Source organism: Atractosteus spatula, chromosome 12, assembly GCF_055471065.1.
Source record: "Atractosteus spatula isolate fAtrSpa1 chromosome 12, fAtrSpa1.hap1, whole genome shotgun sequence".
Lineage (NCBI taxonomy): Eukaryota > Metazoa > Chordata > Actinopteri > Semionotiformes > Lepisosteidae > Atractosteus > Atractosteus spatula.
In genome coordinates this window covers 14,639,546-14,653,615 of record NC_142717.1, presented here as the reverse complement: position 1 = coordinate 14,653,615, position 14,070 = coordinate 14,639,546, and the positions used below count along the sequence as shown (strand labels likewise).

The 14,070-nt window shown below is 34.3% G+C and overlaps 1 protein-coding gene across 1 annotated transcript in view; it reads left to right on the top strand.

Moving 5' to 3' along the window:
• The first annotated feature begins 8,420 nt into the window (after nucleotides 1-8,420).
• Nucleotides 8,421-14,070, top strand: part of kcnh8 (potassium voltage-gated channel, subfamily H (eag-related), member 8) — a 127,657-nt gene continuing 122,007 nt past the window's right edge. The window contains exon 1 of the mRNA XM_088929047.1: nucleotides 8,421-8,650. Coding sequence (XP_088785173.1) covers nucleotides 8,575-8,650 — 76 coding nt within the window. The 5' untranslated portion in view covers nucleotides 8,421-8,574. The remainder of the gene's footprint in view (nucleotides 8,651-14,070) is intronic.

Here is a 14,070-nt window from a genome sequence, read left to right as displayed (position 1 = left end):
ACAAAACAATGGCTTGGGCAGAAACACATTTGGCACCACACCTGCTCCAAGGAAGAGACTGTTTATCCCCTAAGATACAGGGAGGTCAGGGACTGACCAGGGACTGATTCTGTAGTCGGATCAATTGGTGGCTCTTTCACCTGATTTGGAAGGAGCATCCCTGCAGAGACTCAGCAGTGCCACTGCATGTAAGTGGGAAAGTGACTATGGGAAGGGTAAGACTTGGAAAACATCTTGGCCCATTACTGTAACACTGCCCAAGATAAAAACAGGGATGGCGTGATTTAAGAAGAAGTGAAGGAAGCAGTGGAAGAGGAGAAAGAGGAGAAGGCCAGTGAAACAGTTGGAATGAGGCCATGGGGAGCAGACATTGAGCTAGGGATTGACCTGTGGCACATACTATACAGTGACACTGCATCCATCAAGTTCATGATCCAGTCTTATTATAATATTTCAGCCACCCCATCCAATTTGTTTTGTTGAGGTAAAGTGGAGTCACCAACTTGTACATGTGCCCAGGGAAAGGAATGTTGGAATGTATCTTTAGCTGCTGTGCAGTGGGAAAGAGTCACTATCATTTTACTTGTCACAGAGACAAAGAAACAACTTTCAAAGAATATCTCTTTGAGGAGGCCTTTGAAATGATGAGGACTAAATACAAGAGAGTGGTCAGGATTGCTACGGGTAAGGCTGGAAAACAAGGTGTGTGCCCATTGAAGCAGTCCAAACCATCTACAGGAGTGATCTGTGTGTGTCACTTCACACGTGCCGAAGTCTGAATAGTCTCAACTGAGTTGCTTGGGTAACAGTGTGTTGATGTTGAAAGGCTTATAACACCTGGAGATTCCAGGTTACATCACTAATGATGTCTCCAAGAGCATTTAGTGAACGATAATTTTAATAGTTTTTCCAATTAAGAATCTAGCTTTCTAGGAATAACTATGAGTGAACCAACATTATTAATAAAGGTGTGGAAAACACAGAGAGATCTGAACTATTTTTTTAATGATCATTGGAAAATTCTGTGGCCAGGTTCCATTGTCAAACCTCCGTACTACTTCCTATTCAAGAATAGGGGAGCACAGTTCTAGTTATGGTAGGGCAAAAGTGTGTGCATATTTTCATTATCCCTCTGCTTTTTAACTAGTTATTATCATAACTAGACTTAAAACTTTTCAACAGTCAAAGATTTAGAGAAACTCAACATCTGCTGGACTTTGGCTCTTAAGGACTGGAGTTTGCTCCTATGATCTAGCACGTTATTGTCAAACCTGTGTTAGCATCAACTTGATTAGTCAATTAGACAATTAAACTAATTGTTTTTTAGGTTGGACATATATAGGATGTGTTTAAGGACTTTAACCATTGAATACTCTGAACATTCGGTTGATTAAGGTGCAGTTACCCATAAAACTAAATTAGAAATACATAGGAAATTGTAAAAAAATAGAATACTACAATGATGCAATTCTAATTTAGAAGATACATGGAGCCTCATTATTGCTGTGTAAGCCAAAATCAGAAACATAAGTAAAATATTTGACTAGGCCCCACGCTTCTGCATTCTGCATTCAGGTTGTAAAGTGGTACATGTATCTCAGACTATGGTAAATGTATTCCACAAACCTACATATAACCCCAGGACCTTCTGTCCTTTCTTTATAAAAAGAGAATATCAGTGATTAACTGCTATGTTCTTTGTTCTACCCCTTTGCATTAATTATGTCAGGTTTATTTTCCATGAAGTTCAGGACAGATGTATTTCTTTTCATTGTTGTTGTTGCTGTTATTGTGAACAGGTAGAGAAAAACAAAGTCCAATCCTAAATAAATGGAACAGGAGATGATTAAACCTACTGAATCTATCACAATCAACATAATATATCAGTGGTTTGAAAGAGGTTCAGAACTTTTGCTATTCATTTTTCTGAGTGGGTGCAGTATAGTATTTTGTTTAAATGTTCATTTACTTTTGTAATTGAAAAAGTACAACCGTTTTTCACACAAGCCCTGATTAAAACAATAAATAACCTCCCCTTCAGAACATATTATATTACTGTCAAATTTTGCTTCATGTTTAAACCTTGCAGGCAGATTATATGCAATTGCCACAACTGTGAATAAACTAATTGGATTTAAATATATAGCACATTAGTTAATCCTTTATTAGAAATGTAAATTTTCAGGCTTGTTTAATACTTTCCCATTTTAAACCAATAAGTCTAATAAGGTTGTTAATGAAATACTCAGCAATTCTACAGTACATCTCATCTCAGACTAAGCTATTGTATGATTCCTTGTGACAAGAAACAAGAAGATTATGTATCCTTTGCAAACAATAGGTGTACCATTATGAATGCAGATCTTCATATGATTCACATCAGGAAATACTGGTGATAGTTTAGCCCAGAATTCAGGCACCAGTGTCACTTTGATCACCAGTGATCTACTTTCTAGTTTAGAAAAGGGGAAGCTCTAGAATGGCAGAATACTTTGTTGTTCATGTTTTTAAGATGGGGAATCTACCACATTCCTCAACATCTTACAGTGGTTATCGTACATAATTAATTATGATGGAAACACAAAATATTAACAAACTTTAAAATAAATGTGAAAATGTCCAGCATATGGAGACTGGTTATTCCAAATGCCATATTACAAAGATGCAACTATGTCAATAAAAAGATACTTATTGAAATTAACTTTCTAAACATCAATACAACAGGCAATACACAAATTGCTTTATTGGAAAAAAAGGAATTTCTAATTATTTTCTATTTTCACTCTATCAGATTCTGTACTGTATAGCTTTATTATTCAAGGCTCTCTTCATGTGACTATTTCCTTAGAAGAAAATACCATGCTGATGTTGCTTAGAAATACCAAGTTACAGCCACCTCCTCCAAAGTTTTATGGTAATTTCATTGCTTGAGATTAGGTCTCTATGCATTTAATATAAAAAATACACATAAAAAAGGAAGCAAGCATAAACATTGCTGTTTCTTATGAATGGGTACCCTCTGTATCATATCCTATGTTTCCTCAAAATCTGGCAACCTATAAAACTTAGAAGCAGTTTATATGATTCTGAACAATGGGGGATTGAAAATTATATTTCTTATGGGAAAAATGCATGTATTTAGATTTATTTTTAACTGCATTTTCAACTTCCAACTGCCTTAAGTAGTTTCAAACACAAAACCTAAAGATGTCCATCTACCTGAGTCATACATAAAAATGGTACTTTGTATTAAATACTAGTAATCACTTGTAAGGGTTATTATGCTGCCATGATTTGTCTTATGTTGTCCTGGGCTTTGACACATGCGCTTATGAGCCTTATGAGGTGCGAAGTGGACTTGTCTAGAGGGCTGTAGGATCTTTATCAGTTTTCAATATCACTGGTTCACACATAGGTTGAAGAGCAATAGTGCATTCAGACTAGAAGAAGAACTATGTTATTTTATATTTTCTTTATTTTCATAGAAGATAAAATGATTGACAAATGATAAGATATAACATTTCAAAAGTTATTTAATTAAATTGAAAGAATATTCATGACCTCTTAACCTGGCTATAAACATTGTTCTACCAGTTCTCCTTTTCTCATCATAGAGTCTGTGATTTAATCTGATTTTCATAAAAAACTGTACTGTTTTTTTATCTCTGTAAATGTTCAATGATGTTGTCAGTGGTAGTAAAGCAGTTAATTGCAATCCTTTTATTTACTGTTTAAAACTACATTTAAAAAAAAGTTTACATTAGTTCTTAGATACCTACTGTTATATATACTGTATATAGATTGTTGTTGCTGTGCTGTAATCAAACAAGTAGATACTTTTGTTCTCTGGGACCAAGTTTGTGTATGAACGATCATACAGTATCACAGGAAATCTTAGCCTCAGTCAATACTCTCTGGTTAGTAAAGCAGTTTTAATAAATGAACTAATGATTGACAAGAATATTTTATTGTGTCAACTGAAACCTGACTAATACCTGATGATTAAATACCGCCAGGTGGTATTAAAACTCTTTTTACCTCCGCAAAACCCACACATCTGGTCTGGGGGGAGGTTAATCCACTATTGTTTTACCAAATCAATGTCTAACTACCACACCCACCAATAAATACTTCTTCTATAAATAACAAGCTCTTCATCTTATATGCCAACCTTTGTTACAACCTCATAGCAGTCTATAGTACTCCAGAATGATATTCAACCATTGCTTAAGATTAAAGAATTTCTGTCTATGTTAGATAACAGTTATGATAATATTCTGACAATGGGTGATTTTAACATAATTTTGTTAATATTCAAAATGACCCCTTTTTAAGAGTTTCCTGTCTTTCATTGAGGGTTTCAGTCAAGGTTTCACTAGTGTTACTGTAGGTGCTAGACATTCTCATACTCATATAATGATGATACACATGGTATTATTATTCAGAAACTATTTTGCCTCAGAACTCAATTATTTCAGACCCGTATCTTATTAACTTTGCATTCCAATTGCCCTGCTTGTCTAATAATCGGGTACATTAGAAAATTTAAATCAAGATACTGTGTCTAGGGTTTCTAAGACACTTGCCACAGGTCCGGTAGATCAGTTCCTACACCTGATCCTAAGCAATATTCTAGAATCATGGCAAACAAAAAAAACAATTGAAAAGTTTTATTCATAACAGTCTCTGTATGGTTAAAGGCATAACACATTCATTCTAATTAGACTGTTGTAGACCAACATAAAAGGAGAGCAACCAAAGTGGATTTTTTAAAAATTCCTTGAAGTCATAGAATCTGGATTTTATTATTTTCAGCCTGCTGAACTTACTAGCTAAGCATAACAGATTGGAAAAAACAGTCCTCATTTTCTATTCAGTTTAATAGCTAATCTTACAAGCAATGGTAGGATGTACAGTTAACAATCCCTTTAAATATTAGTTGTAATAACTCCTTTTAGGAAGCAAACGGTAACAGAAAGAACTGCACTCAGCATGAGAAATGTTACTACTGCCTGCCAGCAATTAGTCAATTATTGAATAGATTGTCACCAGAAACTATATTAATTACCAAAACAAAAAAGGCTTTGATTCTATATCTGTAACTGTTTTAAACATTGTCCATTTCATATGAAATATTATTCATACTTTTCTGTTTTCATGTACTTTTCAAGTTGAATTGAAGGTTATCCTAATAAAAGTAGGTTATCCCTACTCAAGAAACCAAATTTTGTACCCTAACTTTATAAAAAATAATAGGCTGATCTCTAATCATTCATTTGTATACAAAATCTAAGATAAAGTGGTTGCAAATCAACTATACAATGTCCTACAGTATACAGCATATACTAATATTCACAAAAAAATCAGTTCAGTTTTCACACTGCATATAGCAACAAAACAGTTTAATTAGAAGTAAATGATTGCTTCTGTCTTTGAAGACTAATAATGTCACAGTTCTTGTCTTTTAGATATACTGTAAGTGCAGCCTTTGGCACCATCAACTATCAAATATAATCATTTAGAAACCTCAGTTGGACTTTCTAGATACTGTATGTCCTCTCTTGGTTCCAACATACCTACTGAAAAGATTTCAATTCATATGATGAAACATACAGTAGGTGTTACTACTTACTAATCTAGACATACTGTAGATGTCATGGGTTTAATCCCAGTGATTCAATACATAATTTGGATATACTGTTTGATAAGGAACTTGTGTTTGATTCACACATAAAAAAATATGTACCGTTGATTTTCTCTTTTTATAAGATTTCCTTGATAAAGTAATTTCTTTCACCACAGGACACTGAAAAAATGAAACCTGCATTTGTTACATCTAGACGAGACTCTTATAATGGGCTAAACCCCACTACACTGTATTCAGATTTCAGCTCAAAATGCTGATGAGCATCATTTAACAAATCTTAAAAAAACAAATATAGATGTTGTTTTAATATCTTCACGTTGGCTCCCAGCTCATTACAAGATGTACTGTAAAGTATTCCTTCTGGCCTACAGAGCACCAAAAATTCTAGCTATCTCATGTTTAAATGAAATACTACCAACATGCACACCGAGCAGAGCACTCCAGTTGAAGGATTAGAGTAACCTACCAGATTGGATAGTCAGAGCCTTTAGCTACAGAGCCACTAAATGGAATGCCCTCATAAAAACATTTACGAGATGACCCTTTGTCTCAGCCTTTAAATTAAGGCCTAATATCTATTAATACGTAATACCTATTCTCATTTTCTCCTTAGCCTACAGTGCAGTAAGTTTGCTGGTATTCAGAGTGCATTATATCATTTTATTTACTTTAAATCCTGGTCTCACAATGCCTGTGTTCTGGTGCTGGGATCAGACCTGAAAATGTTTTCTGACTGCCAGTGACATCAGAGCCTAGAATGTAAGACCCAAGATGGCAGACTCAGGAAAACCTAGCTGCTTTACTCAGATAACCCTGAAGACAGACCAAGGACAGTAGGGTCCCAATTCGTAGCTTTGCAGAGATTGTTCAGAATCTATTGTAAGATTAATGTAGCACTTATTAGTGGGGGGTGGGGGGGTGGGGGATAACCATCAGGCAACCATTTTGTTTTCCTGTCCTCCATGCTCACACAATATTGTCGACTGCTACATAATTTTAGAAAGTGCTCTGTGGCACTTGTATACCAAACATAAGATTCATCGATTGACTGAATTTATTATAATTTACATTAAGTAAAATGTTCTAATAATTTACAATATTTACAAGTAATGAATAATATAAAACAACATACTGTACGTTTATACAAAGATCACTGATTTAACTCTGATTAAATGTCCATCCATATTATTTAATCAATTTCTGTTATCTGCTGCTTCCAATTCAGGATAGTGGGGTACACCCTGGATGTGACACTAGTTCATCGCAAGGTAGACACACAAACATATAGGCAAGCACTGTCATGGAAATATACCTATCAAGGAAGCCACAAGAGAGAGTTCTCACCTGAGTAAGGTCTTTATTTCAATATTGCAATATTGGGAGCCTTGTTGTCACTCTGCAGAGTGTGTCAGAGACTCAACTTGCTACAGGCAGTACAAGCTTTTTATAAAGAAGTTGTAATGCAGTGGAAAAATACAGCACTTAATCCCTTTCTAATACTTCCCCTTTCCTTAGGACAAGAAAGATTACATCATAGAAACGAAAGAAGAAGCGCCAATACATATTCCGCAAAGCTTAGCAATTGCACTCGGCTAATTTGGTAATCTAGACAGTACGTCCTGTCTTGACAAACTGTCTTCTAACAATCTGCATGTAGCACAGCAGTTACATCCTTGTTATATATTTTTCTAAAGCTCTTTACATTTTAAGAATCAATTTACCCATTAGATTTCCATTTCAGCACACACTCACACCTAGGGATAATTTTTCCAGAATTAACTAACTAGTATATTTTGGCATGTGGGAGGAAACCCACAGCAACAGAGAGTACATACAGACTCCATGCAGAATGTTCCCCAGGTTTGGGATGAAACCCAGAGCCTGGGTGCTGCTGTAAGGCAGCAATACTAACCACTGTGCCACTATCCTGCCCCCCATTAAACAACTCCCAGCAAAATGAAAATTTAAATAATAATGAAATGCTGCATTATCTCTGTGTCTACACTCATATTTTTTGTTCCTGCTTCATTTCTTGGTCATTTTAATTCAAATCAAATAGCCCCACAACACTTTACTCTGAAAAGTTGGTTTACCCGAGTTTTTATGCGCTTTAGACGGACCTGGTTTACTGTACCCAGGTGTACATATGCAATCATTTCAACTGTAGTTTAATGTAGAAAGTGAACATGTATAAATTTTAAAGATTAAGTTGAGAAAAAAATATTCTTTGTGTATACAGTATTTACCTGATTCAACAATAATGTATATTAACTGAATTACTTGTATGTATTCTAAGGAGTCACACACAACCCGCGTTCAATGGTGAAGAATGTTTACCTTCGTTGAAACAGCAGTTACATTGTGCGATTAACAGAAATTATGCAATGTGATCAAATACAGTACATAAGAACAGATTACTATATACTGTATGTGAAACTCTAATGGCATCTGGACCAACAGTTCGTTGCTGTAATCATTATCACATGCTGTATTCAATTATTTCAATTATTTTAATACTTTCCTCTAACGGAGACTGCTTAGAAGAATGCTATTTGTTGGACTGAATTTTATCGGATAAAATCAACTTTTTTTTCACATCGGAATGATGTTATTGCAGAATGATTACTTTCGATCTTCAGTCTTTGGACATTTTTTCATGTGTATCAGAGAAGCTGTTTATTGTTACCTGGCTAGCACCTGCGAGCGTCATTCTCGGTCAGATAATTGCCTGCTCCCTAGCCTATCAGAAAAGGGACCCTGCGTGCGAGAATCTCTTGCAGTTTCCACAGCTGAGAACAGTGGGCTGAGCGGAGATTCTGAACTCTTTTTTATCCGTCGGCAGAGCGGTTGTATCAGAGAGTAAGAATACATCTTGCTTTTAACCTTTTCCAGACATTTGATGGGGAATTTCACATCTCTTGGGAAAAATGCCTGTTATGAAAGGATTACTAGCTCCTCAAAACACGTTTTTGGACACCATAGCCACACGTTTTGACGGCACACGTAAGTCTTAGTCCTTTCTTGTAGAGTTATTACCTTAATTGTTGTTTTCCATTATTATGTGAATTATATCGATTCAATAAAACATTGAAATATTGGCACGCGTTAAGCTACCAAAACTGCACAGCTACCATAGAGCTCCAATACTAAAACATCGAAAAGTTAATGTAAAAAAAGTGATATTGCACAGAAAACCCATATGGGATAGCGTTTTATAATTGATAATTAAATGTGTAATTGGTGACGAATTTATACCAATATTGTATCTAAACATTTTAACTTATGAAATATGATTATGGATTAAATCATGTGGCTACTTACAAACTTTTTTGATATACTATACAGTATCACAAATTATGATATGAGTGCATTAAATAATTACACGACTGCACATCAACCGCAGCTCAAATATGTAAGATATGTTTATATAAAATATTATTTTCTGTACATTTCATTATGAACAGAATAACTGTTAAAAGCTTTTTCTTTTTTAATGGAAAATGCTGCCATGCTTGACGTGCTGCTTAGAAAACGTGCATGCTTTACTCTGTACCTACATTTTACGTTTGAGAGAAACTTGATCTTCTCAACTGGAGAAGCGGAAAAACAATACCAGCTCATATACTTTCTCGCTGTATTGTAGTCATGAATACTAAATGCGCTTTCATGTCTTGTTTTATTGAAGCAATACTTTATTTCTCAAATTACACCCCGAGAATCAGAGCGGGACGAAGTTTCCCCAGTCAGTACCATGGAGAGCAACTGCAGTACCAGGGCTTTCCCACAGTCGTTAGCCATACAGCTTTAAACATAATTAAAAAAAAAGAAAGATCTGTTACTAAGAGCTTATTTCGTGTAAGGCATACCTTTATAATATATTCATAAAACATTCTAGGTTTGGCCTTCAAGAGTGAGCCCCAGTGCCTCTGCTTCATTTAAACGCTGCTTCTGAATCTTGCACCGTTACATCGATATGATACAGCTGGACAAACTATTACTTAAACGAAGGACACGGTGATGCCATAGAGAATTAGGAAGCGTTTTTTTTTATTTTAGGACACATGTGAAAACATTATTTTTGGAGGGTTAATCTTTGAAGGGAACTTTTCATTTTGCGATGTGGCGTTTTCTTTTTTCTTATACGGTTTCTTAAAATCTCGAATCCCCCTGAGACCGTTTCGTTCTGTGTAGCATAATATCCGAATGAAGTGCTAGTATATTTCAATAAAATCAGGCTTTATAGCTGTGTTTGATGATTGTGTGTATAGAAACAGTATTAAAACCTATCGGGGTGTTACAAGGAGCTTTTTTCTTGTTAAGACTGTTCCATCTATGTACAGTATATAAAAAAAATACAATGAATAATAATGCTTATGTCTACTCATTTCCAATTACTCTTTGTCCTAATGAAGTTCCAGTTTGTGACTGAACTTCCTTCATTTGTAGTTATTTGCTTTTTTCTAGCATATTAAATACTATTTACCGTATAGTTTATTTTATTCATAATCTATTTGTTTATAAGGGAATTACAAATAATATGATTGAATTGTTTCTCTTTGTTTATATTGCATCTGAAAAACAAACCTTTGGAGAAAAAAATGGAAAAAGCCAGTACAACAGCCAGCGATTTCCTTCACTCTAAAACCAATTTCCTTATAAATTGTTTTGCTGTGGGTGATTTTTGAATCTGACATTTTTGTGTATATACAGTAACCTGAGCACAAGCCTCTATTTAAAGCATTCCTTTATTATTATGGCGTGGACTTAACTACCAAATGAGCTAGATGGGCTTAATGTCCTCCTCTCCTTCACAACCTTTCTTATTTTTTTTTTATGCGCTAAGTGCATGTAGTGCCACGATTTTCAGTTTACCCATCACTGAAATAATTAATGTTGCAGTGATTGTATTGCATTCATGCGTTTAAAAAGTAGAACAGAGTAACACATCCTGTAGACATTACTTGCAAAAACATTTAAATGAAAGCATTAAATTCATTAAGCTATGTAGTTATCATAGCATGACAATATTTTGATCCAAGTTAACATTACATGTATTACTGTAATGTGATTATACCATCTTGGAAATCTCCACAATTTTCTTTTACATACAATTATTGAAGCCGTTATACTATGAAAATGGAAGTGCTCTTAAATGACATATTTTGTTTGGGTGTTTTGTGCAATAGGAGGCTTTCAACCAGAGATACAAGGGCCTTGGATATTTTCACTGACTACCTATGGTACTAATATTATAGTCTTGATCCTGGAGACTCTCTGTGTCTTCTGGATTTTATTCCTGAATTTCAACTATGACTTTAGGTGAATCAATTGTTTGCTGAATGGTCAATATAACAACTGTTTCTAGGACTTTAAGCTTATAAAGTTATACATTGTAAAACTGGATGTACTGCACATTTCAGGAGCAGGAGTACATATTACAGATCTACTGTAGGGCATTCTTGGTAACAAAGACAAATGTTTCACCTGATCTCTAGTACTGTTAAGAATTAACACTTATACTCCGGTTCTACTCTGCCAAAGCTTACATTGAATTTCCTGACCTATAATCGGAATCATATATGTTCTGTATCAGAACTATAATATGTAGTTTTTATGATAGTGGCATACTGTAAGTTGCAGTAAATATTGAGTTCAATTTGAATATGTTTAAATTGTGGATTCATTTGTGAGTAGGCTGTTGTGCAATAGCTCCAATATAACACAACCCCCTCCCACCTTAAAATGTAAACTCCGTTGTATGCAACTACTCTTTATATATCAGGATTTATATATTCAATATTTTTATTTTATTTTATGTGATACTTTTGCATGGGTGTGGATTAAATTGAAATGGATTTGATTGTAATTTTATATTTTGTATTGCATAAATGTTAATTAAATGCATTCACATTTGTATATTAATTGTATAAAACATCGTTCAAAGATTGTTTAAATTTGATTCTATATTCAATAAGTGAATATGAAAAACCTGAAATGATTGTCACTGTTAATGGAATTTATTTTAATTTATTAACTTAAACATGTTGTTTTTTTCAAGCAAGCTTTGATCCATCAGGATCCTTCACAGCTTTAAAATTCATTTTCTGTAATACAAATATACAGGAAATAGAGAAAGAAAATGTGGCTTTCTTTTTTATCATTAGTATACAGTATGTTTTGTCATCTTATACATCTTTACATTTGCTAAAAGCTAATTGGAGTTTTAAAAGTAAAATAGCAATAATTTATGTTAAAATACGCATTTGAGTATGAATTTAATATAAAATTATTTTTTGTAAAATTGATTTGTCTTCCAGTTAGAAATTGTGGTAAGTGTGTTTTCTACATATTGCACATACTGTACCTCTAGCATATACTGTATTAACAGCACCAGCGCTAGCACAACATGCAGATTATCATGCAGTTCCCTGTTTGAATAATTTAAATACAATGACTAATTGTAATCACCAAATAACACCCAAAGACATACACAAACAGTATTTGGAAAAGAGTGCTTAATTCATCATGTGTCACAACACTCAGTAAAAAAAAAGGCATATAAGAAGCAAGTAGCATTAATGAATTATTGGGTAAATGTGGGAAGGACAGGTGTGGTATTGTGTCACATATAACTAGGAGGGAAGCACGAATCTCTGATTCCTTTTACATTTTTTCAATAGTTTTGTGTACATCTTTGTATGAATTACTATTAAATTTGTTCTAGATTTGTTTGTGTCTGTAAAAGATCAAAAAGATATAAAAAACCTGCTCAATGAAAGTGTACTCAAGTTCAGGAATACATTATAGACTTTTCAATATGTATGTTCAGATGAATAAAACAGGTAAGCAGTTAAATAATGTATTTCAAACACAAAACACTGCTACAGTACAGTATATGTTTATAAATCAAATGTGCAGATGAAGGTAGGCATGAAGGCTATGCTGAAGCAATCTATGCTTAGTCAAGGGAATAAAATCATTTCATTGGGCATGGGTCCAATTAATCAATGAACACATAATAACCCCACTGTGGTGAAAACATCAAGTTATCAAGAACCATATTCTATTTAAAAAGTGATATTGACCAAAAAGGTTGTTTTTTTGTCTTAGTATTCATTTGTCATCAAATTATAGAACCACTTAAAGATATTAAAGAAAAAAAAACATTTTTTCTTAAGTTTAATACACCCATACAATAAAGTAAAAGAAAAAAAAACTTATTTTTGAATAAATTGACCCCTTTTTTCTGAATAAATTATTTTAAATAACAGGAAAAATATGAGAGACTGGGCTGCAATTATGGAGCTTTTTGCACTAGGGACTGCAAGGACTCAGGCTGATTGGGCTTTTATAATGTTGAATTCTCCTTAACAGTTCATGGTTCTCTTTCTGGTTGTTGCTATTTATAAGATGTGTGCTGCAAGCACTCTCCCTCCTTACCCACAGTCCTGGATTGTGTACCCTTTATGGGGTTGGAACCAGGCAGGTTCTACTTGAGTGTGGCTTTACATTCCCTGGTGACTAATAATTCAGTGTTTCATGTTGAGTAAAAAGACTTGATTCCCAAGACCCACAGCACCTGTAAATGCTGCAGCACGATATTAATGAGTTTGTGTTTTTTGAATGAGGAGTGCTTTCTTGATGTTGAACAGTTAAAGTAAAAAAAAAAATGCCAAAGCTTTACTGCACTTTCTATAGATGTCATGCGAGGTCTGCTGTGTATGGGTTGTGTTATTGGGGTGATATCACAGAATGGGTACAGCACATCATACAGTTGGATGCTGCTCAGCAGTGGTGGCTGAATGAGCACCTACGTGCAAATCGCTTCGGGAAAATAAGCACTGTACTGTATAAAAGAAATTACTTAATTATGAACACAAACAATATCACTAGAGGCTGGTAACATTCAGTGGTACTCCTGTTATTCAGATGTACATTATATTTCAGAACCCTTATGTATCAGTGTTGTCTACAAACCTCCTGCTGTTTCCTTTGTGGTGGATTATGCAAACTTCACATTTATCATACATTAATTATGCATATCATTAGTGTAACGAATATGAGAGAATGTGCATGCAGTGTGACTTCCTTCTACCAGACAGTAGTAATGGAAATCTACTATCTTTTAATGAATGGGGTCCTAGGTTTTTCCTTGAGATTCTGAAACACTGACATGATCTTTTTTTAGTTCAGATTGTTTCAGCATGTTTCTTAGAATACACCATTAAACATCAATGTGACTGTTACTATGTGACTTTTTTTCAGCATCAAGTGTTAGAAGTGAGAGAAAAAATGCCAGCACATCTTCAAATCTTTTACTTCAAAACATTTGTCATTCTGTCTTCATTCTGTTTGACTGCTGCTGTAGAAACATCATTCATTTATGGAACTGGGCAAGTGGAAGCACCTACAGATCAAATTTA